The 12,622-nt window shown below is 46.8% G+C and overlaps 1 protein-coding gene across 3 annotated transcripts in view; it reads left to right on the top strand.

The window, feature by feature from the left end:
* Positions 1-12,622, top strand: part of ASTN2 (astrotactin 2) — a 261,724-nt gene that overhangs the window by 91,916 nt on the left and 157,186 nt on the right. For all 3 annotated transcript variants that reach the window (XM_085239624.1, XM_085239626.1, XM_085239625.1), the window contains exon 7: positions 7,552-7,719. In XM_085239624.1, the coding sequence (XP_085095750.1) occupies positions 7,552-7,719 (168 nt within the window). The remainder of the gene's footprint in view (positions 1-7,551; positions 7,720-12,622) is intronic.

Genomic DNA, 12,622 nt, shown 5'->3' with positions numbered 1-12,622 from the left:
GCTGGTAAGGTGGAGGGAGCTGTGCCTGTGGCTGTTTTTTTCCAAGCCTTGTGCATCTGCATCTGCCTGCCTGAATGATGACACTGTGAGATTGTCACGCACCTGATCTGTAATTGTTTTGTCTGAAGATTATTTATTTCTTTTCCTGAACAACTGTTTCCTTCAAGACGCCACTGGAATTGGATGCTGCTATTAGCAGCTTCTGCTAATTTTCCCCAAAGATCGACAGAGCTCTGCAGTCTGCAATTGTTGGGCTTGCAACAACTTCTCATTTTGGTTTTAATTAAATTTGTTGCTTTAAATTGTTTGCTTTTGACATCGCCTGCTCAATCTTGTGCAGCCCTCAGAGGTGACCAGGCATTAGGTTGGTTCCTCTGGTGCTGGCTCGTGTGGGCTCAGCACGTGCTGCACATGTGCTCGCATAGAAATGAGCAGTATGAGAGATGTGGGCGGTGGGGAATTGCCCAGTGCTGGGCTTTGCTTTGCAGTAAGGAAAAGCTGGAGATGCTCACTGATTTGCAAATGAAGCATCCCCACTTTGCACCAGAAGGATGGAGGAAAGGCTCCAGTCTCAAAGGTTTTCATCCCTCAGCATCCCCCAGGAGCAACCAGCCTGCAATGCTCCCCAGCTGGTCCCAGCCCTCCTGAAATCAATGGGGGAATGGACTGCCTTGAAATCAGACCATTTGCTCAGTCTGGAGTCTTTCTGCTTTAGAGATGCTGTACAGAGATGTGGGTCAGTGCTTGGGCAGGAGCAGTAGCATCCCCTGCCAGCCCCAACCTCACTCTGCCTGCCCCAGACGTAAAATCTTTTGGCGAGGTGGCTGTGTTGGGGCAGCTCTGCAGACTGCATTTAATTTCATCAGCTCTTAATCACTGGGTCATCTCCTGCCTGTCTTACAGCTTGCTCTCGCTCCCGCGCCTGCTTGGCTGGCAAGAAAATGTGAGCAAATGGCTGCAGCGTTACCAGACATGAACTCTAAATATTAACATCAATTTATAAACTGTATCAGCATGGATCAAAGGGATTCCAAGACGGTTTTACGGCGTGAACACTCTTTGCATGAGGAACTAATAAGATTCTGTAGGCTGAAGTACATCATGTTTTTATCGTGCCTCTGACAGACTGCGATCCTGAGCTCTGCTCGTCCCTGTGCTGGGGCAGCTCTGTTTGCAGGGGAAGGCAAAGCCTCCTCCTCAGTCCTCAGCAGGGTCTATAGGATCCAATCAGGGGGGATTGGTGCTGTTGTTTGCAGGGGCCTGCTGGGAATTGTGACATCCTGAGAGAGGCAGAGTGTGTCCATCACTGGAGGATGGCATCTCCCAGTGTATACTGACCTTGCACCAATGCCATTTACCCTCTAATCTGGGAGGGACAGCAAGGGAAGGGTGCAGTAGGATGTACTGCCCTTGACCATCTAGCCTGTACTCTTCCATGGAAAGGAGAGATGCAAATCTTAGCATCTGTATTTGCAGGATGAGACCTTGCCTGGTCTCAGCATTGTGGTGGGCCTGGGGAGCTGACTGAGGTCAGCTTGGGGACCTGACTTAGGCCATGCTTGCTTTTGTACAGGAAATATGGGATACCTGCAGCAGCAGCAATGCAGCAATGTAGGTAGGATTTTCTGAGGCTGCATAGCCAGGAGCATGCTGTGCCGTGTTCTCATTCTCCCAAGTGGTGACATTGGTGTTGCTTAATCTCGTGATGAGCAGCTGGTAGCTCACTGTGGCCCTATGGCACGTAGACTTTGCATGTTCTGGGTCTTGGCTGTGTTTTCTGCCAGGGGGGACGTTTGGTCTTTGTGCTGACTGAAAAATCTCTTGCATTCACACACACTTGATGTTTCTTAAAGCTTATCATAACTCGTCCATCAGATACTTGGTGGAGTGATCAGATTTAGGCAGGATTTCCCTGAACTCTCGTCCCATATCTTGAGTGTCTCTGAAGAAGAGCCTCTGGCTGGAGCGTGGGAGTGGGAGATAGGGAGTGCTGAGGGAAAGCTGTGTTCAGATATCTGATCTCTGTCAGCTGTTGCTTGCCCAGATACCTGCTGAGGACACAAACGTGTTGGTACTGGGCAGTTATGATGTCTTGATATCACCACAGAGCAGGCAGGGTGGTTCCTTAGCTGCTAGGTTGTGGGCTTCAGCCTGAGTCTTGCAGAAGTGAGGTCACAGCACATTTGCATGGGGGCGTTTGGGTTCCTCTTGGGTTTGAGAAAAGGCATCTGACTGATTGCTTGCTGTATGAAATGAAATACAAGCGTTCTTTGACAGAAGTTCAGCCCTGGTGAAATCTGGACTGATTTCCAAGAAAACTCAGAGAAAAATCTGTCAGAATTATTAAGCAAGTAACAATTTAACAATTAAAATGTAACCCTGCTCTTCCCACAGGAAAGAGGCTTCTAGTTTTTGCTGTAATTGCGTACAGATTTGTATCACTAATTTTCTTCTGCTGCACCAAGGTGAACGCTGTGCTGATCGATGGCATTTGTAATGCGTGGCCATGGGCTGGGCAGCCCACGGTGTCACACAGCTCAGGTGCCAGAAATACCTCCTGGAGCCGAGCCCTGCGTGGTGGGAGCTGCCTTCAGTTTGGCTGAGAGATAAATAAATAGACAAGAAAGGCGTAGAAGCTTTCGTGGTTTTAAAGGCTTACTAAACTTTCTGTTTAGGCGTTGTTTGAGAGAAAGCGTTAGGTAAACAGAAGGGAACGTCTAGGGTGGATTTGAACACACTATGATACTATCCTTCGTTTCGATTGAGAAGAAAAAATTATAGAAGTGACTTGGCAGAAATGAAATTAGTCCAAAATTCTCAGACTTTGTGCTGAGCAGAGAGCTGGAAACCTGGGCACTGTGTCGGTCTGTGGGTGCAGTCCTGCCCCAAGCCCTGTACCACTGCTTGGTTCACTGTATGGGTGTGCTGGGAACTGAATGTTTGCTTGGCTCTTTGTTCAATTTCCGGGAAGAAAATTAAGAAACAGATTTCTTTATCCCCCAGTACAAAGATGGGAGAGCAAGAGCTGATCAACAGGAAGAGCTGATAGGGGAGGAGTCGTCTCTTTGGGAAATATTCTTTCAAGTTTTACAAGAAGAAGAAAGTCGCCGAAGAAATCAAATCATGCTTTGTACCTATAGGGGATAATCCTTCCTGTGGTCTTTAAAAAAAAAATAGGAATCTGTAACAGGATTATAATTGTGAGGTAGTATAGGGATGGATGCATTATTAGCAACCTGTCGTATGACCTCCTGCAGGGTTCTAACACCAAATACTAATTTTAGATGACAAGGAGTTTTGTTGTCTAAGATACAACAAATGGACCAAAGAAGAAAAAAGGAGTGGAGGGAAGAAGAAACAGAAATTCTTCACAAAAAAAAAATATTTGATCTCTTCCCTCGGAAAAAAAAAAAACAAAAAAAAAAAAACAGAGAGAAAGGAAAAACCAAACCCTTTTGGCTGCCTTTTGGGCTCTTTGTTCTTTTCCCTTGTTATATATCTCTTCTGAGCTGTTTTATCCTGTTTTGTTCTGGCAAATGATTTTTGAAATGTCAAAACTTCAAGCCTTTTTTGTCACGGCTTAAGCAGTCCCACTGAACTTTGAAGGAGACCTCAGCATGAGAGACATGAACTTTTGCTGCTGTCTTAGCTGGCCCAGCTTTGATCAACATTTGAGAAGGAAAGGGGGAAAAACACGCATGCAAAAACCCAAACAACGCGATCCCCTGAAGCACCAGCACCGTGTAGCCATACAGTGGGGTTCTCCTTAGGGCTGTGATGCTGATCTGCAGCAGGGCCTGGCTTCTGAGGGCTGTGCAGCTGCAGGGCCGCGGCCTACAGCAGGGTTGCCAGGCGGTGATGCTGGTGTTATCTGCTTGACACCTCACCCTGGTTGCTTTACCCCAGGCCCTCAGTGTCTCTGTTTAAAGAGGATTTTGCTGAGCTTTCAGCTGGGAGTGTCATATAGTGCCTATGGATTGTGTTGCACATGGAGTGCTTTCAGCTATGGGTTTGGCTGAATCCCATTCCCAGAGGGTGTTTCCAGCTGGGAGCTGGGGCTTCCCCACCGTCACAGCAGCAGTGTCTGATCAGCACTGCTGTCCCCTTTTGTTTACCTCTGCTGACGGACCAGGCATTACACAAGACAGATCTGGTGGGTCTTTCTGACAAGCAAACCATGTTTGAAATGACACTTGCTTAGAAAATGTTTGTTCTTGTCGGTTTGTAAAAGGATTTGCTATTCAGCCTGCCCCTTTTTAGCTTTTCAAGATGTTTTTGATAAGTGCGCGCTGGTGTCTTGTGAAAACTGTTTTATGTGTGCGGATTCTTTGAAAACAAAAAGAAAATTTGTGTAGAAAGGCTTTGAAATCTTCGGAATTTGAGCTTTCAAAATGTTTGTAAAACTCCTTTTCCTGTTCCTTTTTTTTTTCTGAAGCAAACTATGAAAGGATCAAGGTTGTTTGTGTTTTCAATGAGAGTGACGATGGGGAAAGTGTGTGTGGATGCATTTAAAATGGTACCCAGCTGAGCTGGGATGTGAGAATTGTCCTGGCTGGAAGCAGTCCCCTCCTTCCCCTCCTGGGAAGGAAGGAAAGTGTTTACATTTAACTAGAACTTTCCATTTCCCTGCTTTTTAATTGTTTATTTGTTTATTTTCTTGTCTGAGGTGGAACAGTGTCCATTATTTTCACTAAGCATTGAATTCAGGGATTTCGGATTCAAGCATTTTCACTTTTTTTTTTTCCTTTTCTTTTACTTTTGAGGATGATCTCTCTTGAAGACGTACTGAAATCAAAATTAATTCATCTTGAAAATGCAAGAACACTTTTTTTTCCTTTCAGTTACAATTGTATTGTGTTTGCAAATCTTTCTGTGTACAGAATAGAATATGACAAGACACAATTTCCTTCCCAAATCTATGTTGTTTTTTCTTTCTCCCAAACAAATTTACACCTGGAACTGATCAATCTGTCCCACCTCCGAAGTCACCCTGCTGTCACCTGCTGGATTCCCTCCACCAAGGTCCTGTGCCAGAACACTGCTGGCTCAAGTCAGTCTTGTCTTTAATGAAAACCAATTATATGACTATTTTATGTCTGATTTCCTTCTGTTGCTTTCACTCTGGCTCTGTTTTAAATAGGAGTGGGGTTCATTAAGGATTTAATCAAGAGCTGGTGGTTTTGCTTTTGAGTCTTTGGGCACAGAGGGACTTGTCTGTCACTGAACCTCCAAATGCACTTATGTGTTTCTCCAGCCACACTTGTTACTAAGAAGCTATAAAAATAAGTAAGCAACCAAGACTAACGCTATAATAGATGTAAACACTCCCAATAGGTTCATGATGTATTTCCATTTGGTAAAAAACAAAACAAAACCCAACAGCCAGTAATAGTTATCACCGGTATTTAAAGCTGTCTTTAAATATTGATGGAAAAGAATTAACAGAAGAAGTTAGGCAGCTCTAAGGTTCTTCTTTGTGCTTGGTGTTACAGTGCTTTCTGCAGTTGCCTTGTGGCTGATGGAGATGTCTCCTGTAGCCTGGTCGTCCAGCCCCTGCCTCACTGGTCCCCAGTGCAACTGTGTGCTGTAGCTCTGTGTTATTTGCGTGTACGCTCAGCAGAGTGGCTTCATCCCTCAGCTATGAATGTAGAGATGCATCTGCGTAATCTGTATAAGTGTGAAGGATTTGAATTCATGTGAAATTAGGGCCTGGATTTGTATGGTGTTGTGATCTCAGGATGCCTGGAAATAGGGTTGTTCACTCAAAAGCCTGACTTCAGGTTTTGCTTCTTTATCTTCCATGAGGATAACATGGCACAGCGTGAGGTTGAGGCAAACTCCTTCCTGTTAAAGCATCATCAGTTCTCATTCCAAAGGAAATTTGGAGTGTATGTTCAAGCAGGTTCTTGTGGGGTGGTTGCTGCTTTGTATTTTTTGTTTTGCTTTTTTAATCCCTTGGCTTTCATTGAGCAGAGAACTTCTGCAGCACTTAGTAATGCACTTAGACATTATTTTTCCAAGTGATGCAAGCCTTCAGGTTTCAAGAAAATATACCCTGGATCTATAGAGTTGCCATTTTTGAGTAATCACAAAGAAGGATTTGAATCTTCAGATTGTGCTTGCAAAGCTTGCTCCTATTTCCAGTCCTAGTGCTTAAAAGAAGGGTGCCTGCTAGCTCCTGGGCTACCTGGCAGTTCACCTTGCCCACTCCTCCTCTTTGAAGGTTTCTTCTCCCTTGTTTTTAGAGGCTTTTACCTGGGTAACTTTTGCAAAACACCACTTAATGGCAGAGGCTTTTTGGCTCCCCTCTGATCTGTGCAGCACTATTATGGAGGCAGTCTTATAATCAATGTAATTGAAGATCAGAGTTAATGAGGACCTCTGTGCCTGCAAAATCCCCCAAGCGATGCTGGGCCTCAGATGTTAGATAAGGAAATGATTGGGCTGAACTGAAAATCTATTTGGCTAATTAGATGATGCATATTCCCAGATGCTAGTGGGGAAAAATGCACTTCACAAAATAAAGAAACGTAAGATTTTGTAAGAAAAGGTTTTTTGGCATGAATTTACTTCTAACTCTCAGGGGGGAGAGCGCAGGGAAGTTTTTCTGATAGAAGTTGTATTGGGTCAGTTCACTTGCCTTGAGCTGGGAGACATGAAGCAGAGACAGCCCTATGGACTGCTGCCTTCTCCCATCCTGGTCCTGGGATCTGGCTGACTGGCAGACATCATCTGCATGAGCTGGGAAAGTGATGCTCCAATCCTATGGATCAGAATAACTGCATTTTGTCCACATTCCTGCAGAGATGTAGGAATCAAATCCAGCATCTTGTGACACTCATGGGATAGGGGAGAGTCTTGGCAGGGGCTGTCCATTCACTGGGCATTTTCATATGCACTAGGCATGAAAGAGTGCAAATTGACTGATCTATCAGAGAGGGGAGGAGAGTCTGCAGCTGCAGTTCTCTGCCTTTGCAGGGAAAGTTTCTTTCCTTAGTACTGAAGCAGCAAGAACAAACTGGCTGTGCTGTGGAGAACAGTGGATCAGTAACTCAGAAGTTTTGCTGCCTCATGTATAGATTCCTCAGTACCTTATTTAGAATCATAGAATGGCTTGAGTTGGAAGGGACCTCAAGGATCATGAAGCTCCAACCCACCTGCCACATACAGGGCCACCAACCTAGATAATACTAATACTAGACCAGGTTGCCCTAGGTCCCATCCAACCTGGCCTTGAACACCTCCAGGGATGGGGCATCCACAACCTCTCTGGGCAGCTGTTCCAGCACCTCACCACTCTCATAGTAAAGAACTTCCCTCTGATATCCAACCTAAATTGTCCCTCCTTCAACTTAAAACCATTTTCCCTTGTCTTGCTAATATATACCCTTTCAAAGAGTTGACTCCCCTCCTGTTTGTAGGCTCCTTGTAGGTCCTGGAAAGCTGCAGTTTAAGATAACTCTTTTCCTTCTTGTGACTGCTACCTTTTGGCATAAAATGCTTTTCATTTTCTTTTTATACTTGCCTAACACACTTCTTTTCCACTCTCAGGCAGCAGCTTCGTTGTGAGTGAGGGGAGCTACCTGGACATCTCTGACTGGCTGAACCCAGCCAAGCTGTCCCTTTATTATCAGATCAATGCCACGTCTCCCTGGGTGAGAGATCTCTGTGGCCAGAGGACCACCGATGCCTGTGAACAGCTGTGTGACCAAGAGACAGGTAAGGGAGGCCTTGGGAGAGTAGAAACCTTGTAGAGGCTGGAGGTGTGTGGGAGGTTTGTCTCTGGATATGTCAATACCTGCGTGGCTCACCGATGCCTGGCATCAGGGCAGGGTGCTGAGTACCAACAGGGTACGTAGTGGTGACCTCCATTAGCAAGCATCTTTTCTAACCTACAGATGAGCTTTTTGTTGTGTGCTCTGCCTGCACACGGATCTGCAACCTGCTGTGCTGTGGCTCAGCCATGTGTGGGGCCAAGGAGAGAAGCGTCACCTTCCTTCTGGCCCCATTCTCCTGCGTAATACATGGGGACCTCCAGTGAGCTGGGAACACAGAAAACAGCAAAAGTGCAACAAGGGAACAGTGGGGGTCTGTGTGAGTGGAACATGTGAGTGTGTGACTCCAGCAAATACTAAACTAGGTTCCTTAAATCCATTTTTCTTATCAGGACAGTATTCTCTTTTCATACTCCTGGTCCCCGAGTCTTGTCTGTGCAAAGGTACTGGTAGGTGTAGGCACAGCAGAATAGTCACTCTGGCTGAGTTCCCCATGCTGAGTAGCTCTGGGCATCACCTGCAGCCGAGGAGGGCTGAGGTAGCAGCCCCTGGCAGATGGAGGTGATGTGAGAGCATGTGCTCCAGCACAGCGTGATCACTTCAGGCATCAGCAACTCTCAGCCACCTCTGAGATAAGGGAAGATGAGTTCAGTTCTACCCAGGGGAGGAAGAAGGAAAAGCTCCTGCCTCCAGCATAAAACATAGGGAGGGTGTGTGGTGGCAGCCCCAGTGCTCTGCTTGCCAGTCTTGTGCTGGCCTTGGCACTGATGCAGGCCCTGTGTGGTGTTGGCTGTTCTCCCACAGCAGCCCAGCTGCTGCTCCCTTTGCATCCCCAGCTCTCTGTAGCAGCTTGTGCTCTTGCTGGATGCTCCATGCCCAAGCAGGACATGTCAGATCTCATTTGCAGGGAAGGGAATGATGCTCTTTCGCTCGGCTCCAGCACAGTGCTGGATCCTAACCTCATCAGCTGCTTTACAGTTCCCATTCCTGCTTCCCGTCTGACCAAAACCCATCAGCATTGAGTCTACCTGATACTGGTTGAAGTATGGTGTGTCCTGGATGTGCCTGGGGGAAGGAAACAGGTTCAAGGGGCTGTGATCTGCTCAAAGCAGGAGAAGCAAGGCAGAAAATTTGTGATGAACTCAGGCAGGCTATGATCCCAATGCTGGGCACATCGGGCAGTGTCTGTGTGTCTGCCTGTGCCTTCAGCTCTATTATGGAGGTGAGGACAGAACAGCCATGCACTGAACCATCAGGCTCCTTACCTCAAATCTGTATACCAGCTTTTTTCTTTTCCCTTCAACCTGGGAGTTTGCACATGGATAAAGCAAAACCTTTCTCCTGTCTATACCAGTTTTATTGCAGGGGTAGGGCAGGACTGGCTGGTGGGGCTGTGGATTTGAAGTACGAGTTTCCAGACTTTACCAAGAGCTGAACAATTAACTACCTACTGACAGTGAATCCTTTGGAAGTACCTATGGGACTCCCACCTCAGGAGATAGGCCCCAGCATCGCTTCCAATCCTTGCTGTTCATGAGCCTTCAGCTGGTGAGAAGTTTCCATGCCAGGCTGGGAGCAGATCGTAATTCCATGATGCACTGCATGTATTTTTAGATTTATATTTATTAATGTCATTCTATTTTTAAGGGTGATTTATTTTTATCACCACGAGAGAGAGAGGCCTTTGGTTTTACAAGGGGACATAAATCCTTTCTAGATTTCAACCTTTCCAGGTCAGGGATTTTATCATCGCTGTGAGCATGTAGAGGAATGGGTGCGGGGGGTTTCCCTGCCCTCCATCCTCTCTGGATGGGGGAGGAGGGGTGCTGGGCCAGGGTTTATCCTGTCTAGGGCACAAGTGCCCCGAAGGTTTCCCTTATGAGGAGCAGCAGGGCAACCCCTGAGGTGCTTCAGTGTGTTTACAGCCACTCTGCCTTTGGTCCCCCTTGGAGGCAGCTCTCTCCTTCAGTGAATGCCTTGTCCCAAAGCTTTCTCCCTCCAAGCTGTATGCAGACCTCCTCCACCTCTATGAGAGGACTCATCCTCAACAGCAGTGCCAGGGACTGCTGGCACAGGTTTGGACAGAAGTCACCATGCGGTCTGGTGACGCTCAGCCTCTTACTCCTCCCTGAGCTGAAGACCTCTTTTGGGTTGGAGTTTGTGGAATATCTGCCCGTGCAATGCGCTGATTCGTAACCAAAGCCACAAGTGCTGCTTCAGTATGAATAATAATCCACCCTGAAAACCATGGCTCGGAAACGCTAGGAAATGCCAAAACACATCTTGCTTGCCTGACCTTAATTTGCTTTCCCTTGTGTCATCACAGTGTGACTCATTCTTTAATTAAATGATTGCTGCCCCTGACAAATTTCAAGCCCTCTCTGCAAAGTACCAGCTCATCAGAGCTTTTCAGGGAGAGCACCAACATCTGCACAGGAGCAGAATATCATCTGTGGCTTTGAGTGAGCTGGGTGCCTCTCCTGACTATCCTCAGCCTCACAGTGTGGATAACACACTCAGAGCTGCGCCTTAGTTGGGTTTTCCAATGGACGTGGCATTCATGCCACGCTCTGAGATGCTTTTTCCTACAATCAAGGAGTGCTTTTTCATTCACCTCCCTTACCGGTGCATTTATGAGGGCATCCTTTTTTTGGTGGCATATGCAAATCCTGATTTGTGAGCACAATTACCTGCTTTGTATGCACAAAACTGATTCACTTGCACATTCTGTGGGCATCACTTAAGAGACCTGCTGGAGAATTGGTCCCTTAGGGCCAAATGCTGGAAAAAACAGCCTCTGATTCTGTGCTGTCAAGCTTGCCAGAGCAGTGGCATAAATGAGATGGATCGCTACCTTGATTAGCAGGTGCAAGTGCGTTGATTTTTTTCCCCATCCATAAATCAGGCACTTACCCGTTAAAGCTGTCTTCTATGCATTCACAATTGATTGCACCCACAAAACAATAGGCACATGCTTGTAAGAACCCAATTAGATGTGATAGTGAAAGGTCTTTTTCTAGAAATTGGCAGGGGGAAAAGAAAAAAAAGGTTTCCATCATCTTCCAAATGGGTGAGTTTGTCACTGTGGCCGCAGATGGCTCTGCTGGCCTGGTAGGACGGGGCACTTGTGGGTGGGAAACAGATGGAAGTCAGATGGTATTAAATGTACCCTTTCTTTAAAGGCACTTGTTAAAGGGGGTTTGGAGGTTGCAGAGCAGGACATGTAAATCAGCAGATGACCAACCTTGGTGAAGGGGTACTTGTGTTTATGAAAACAGCCATTTTCGTCAATAGTTCAATTTAATATCATGTGGCTTTTGTGCACATCAAGTAATATTTGTTTGTTCTCATGAACTTGTGCTGTTTTCGCTGTTGGAGGATCCTAGTGTCTTTATTGACTTTGACTTTCATAAGATGAGGTTCTGTCTCTCTAAGGTATGTAGTTTAATAACTTGGTCAAAACTCACATAATATGCAATTGCTTTTCATGCGGCGGCGCAGCTTGCCTTGCGCACCAAGCAGGGCAGGAGGCAGTTAACTCCCAAGCTAACTGCTTTGGGCTGTGGTGTTAGACATAAACAGCAATCAAAATGCATGCCCGCGAGGGGGCTGAGTTAAGGTTATCTGTGCTGTCTTTGCACTCTCATTTTCTGCCATTAGAGTGTTTAATCCTGCAGCTGCTAATGTTCCTGTAATGGCATTTCTGAGCCTGTCTAGAGGCTGCGGAGAGGAGGGAAGGGAGGGGAGCGTGTGGCTGGAGGTGCTCCTGGGCACATTTTGCCTGCTTGGCCCATCCCACCAGCCCTGCTGGCCCACTTTGGTGGTGTCAGCCAGAAGGTGATAGTTGGGCATTGCTGAGCACCCTTGGGTGCTGCCTGCTCTGGACCTTGCAGGAGCTGCGCACGTGTGCCCATGGGGAGCTTCCTCAGCAGTGCAGCTTAGGGGCTTAGCAAATGATAATGAGAATAATATCTGTGTCGAGCGTAAACCCAGACACAATCCTCACAAGTTAGGTTTGCTCTCAAGTGCTTTGATGCATCTGGGCAAGGAGAGTGACTTGCAGTGGGGGGAGAGGAGGGTGTTTGTAGTGTTGATTCCAGATTTTCCCTTTGCATTCACAGCAGAGCTGAACTGTCTGCCTCTGCTCCCAGGCACTTCGAGCTGTCCCTCATGTCTGTACCAGCCTGATGCTGCCCATGTGCTGCAGTGGAAGATCTCTGGGGGTCTGCTGGTCATCCTGCCTCATGGTGGCTGTGATCCTTTAGAGAGGAATTAAATAATCAAAGAGAAAGAAAGTTTGTCCTGATAGGAAAGAGCTTTCCTTTCTTGTTCCTCAAGAGCCGAACAGCTTTTAGTGAAACTGAATTTCTCATCAGGATTAAGCAGAGAGAGTTTGGAAAATGCCATCCCCAAAGGCCAGGAGCTGCAGATAATGAGGGTGGAAGAGAAACTTGTCAGAGCTGGGAGCTACTGAGGAGTCACGGCCTCAGCTGGGCCGGTCCTGGCTGCAGCAGCTGCTTTCTGAGGACCCCTCACTTGTCCATTGAATTTAGGAATTTAATGATCCATTAAGACCATTTTTGTCCTTTCTGTGTTGAATTTTCTCGGATTCTCTTTCTCTGCCATCCCACAGGGTTGCAGCAACCCATTTAAAGAAGGGTTTTGTACAGGTGCCTTTTGAGCTTCCCTCTCATCCGCACCTGTATCAATCAGAAACTCTGTGCCAACCCTTGTGCACATGTGCACTGTGCCTGTCCCTGGCCTGCTCATCCCCTCCATTGTGGCTGCTAGCCAGGGACGGGAGCAATGTGTGCAGCATTGGAGTGATGGCAGGGACTGAAGGGCCA

The sequence above is a fragment of the Meleagris gallopavo genome, chromosome 19 (assembly GCF_905368555.1).
Source record: "Meleagris gallopavo chromosome 19, MGAL_WU_HG_1.1, whole genome shotgun sequence".
NCBI lineage: Eukaryota > Metazoa > Chordata > Aves > Galliformes > Phasianidae > Meleagris > Meleagris gallopavo.
The sequence above is the reverse complement of the archived record's forward strand: the minus strand, read 5'-3'. Positions and strand labels throughout refer to the sequence as shown.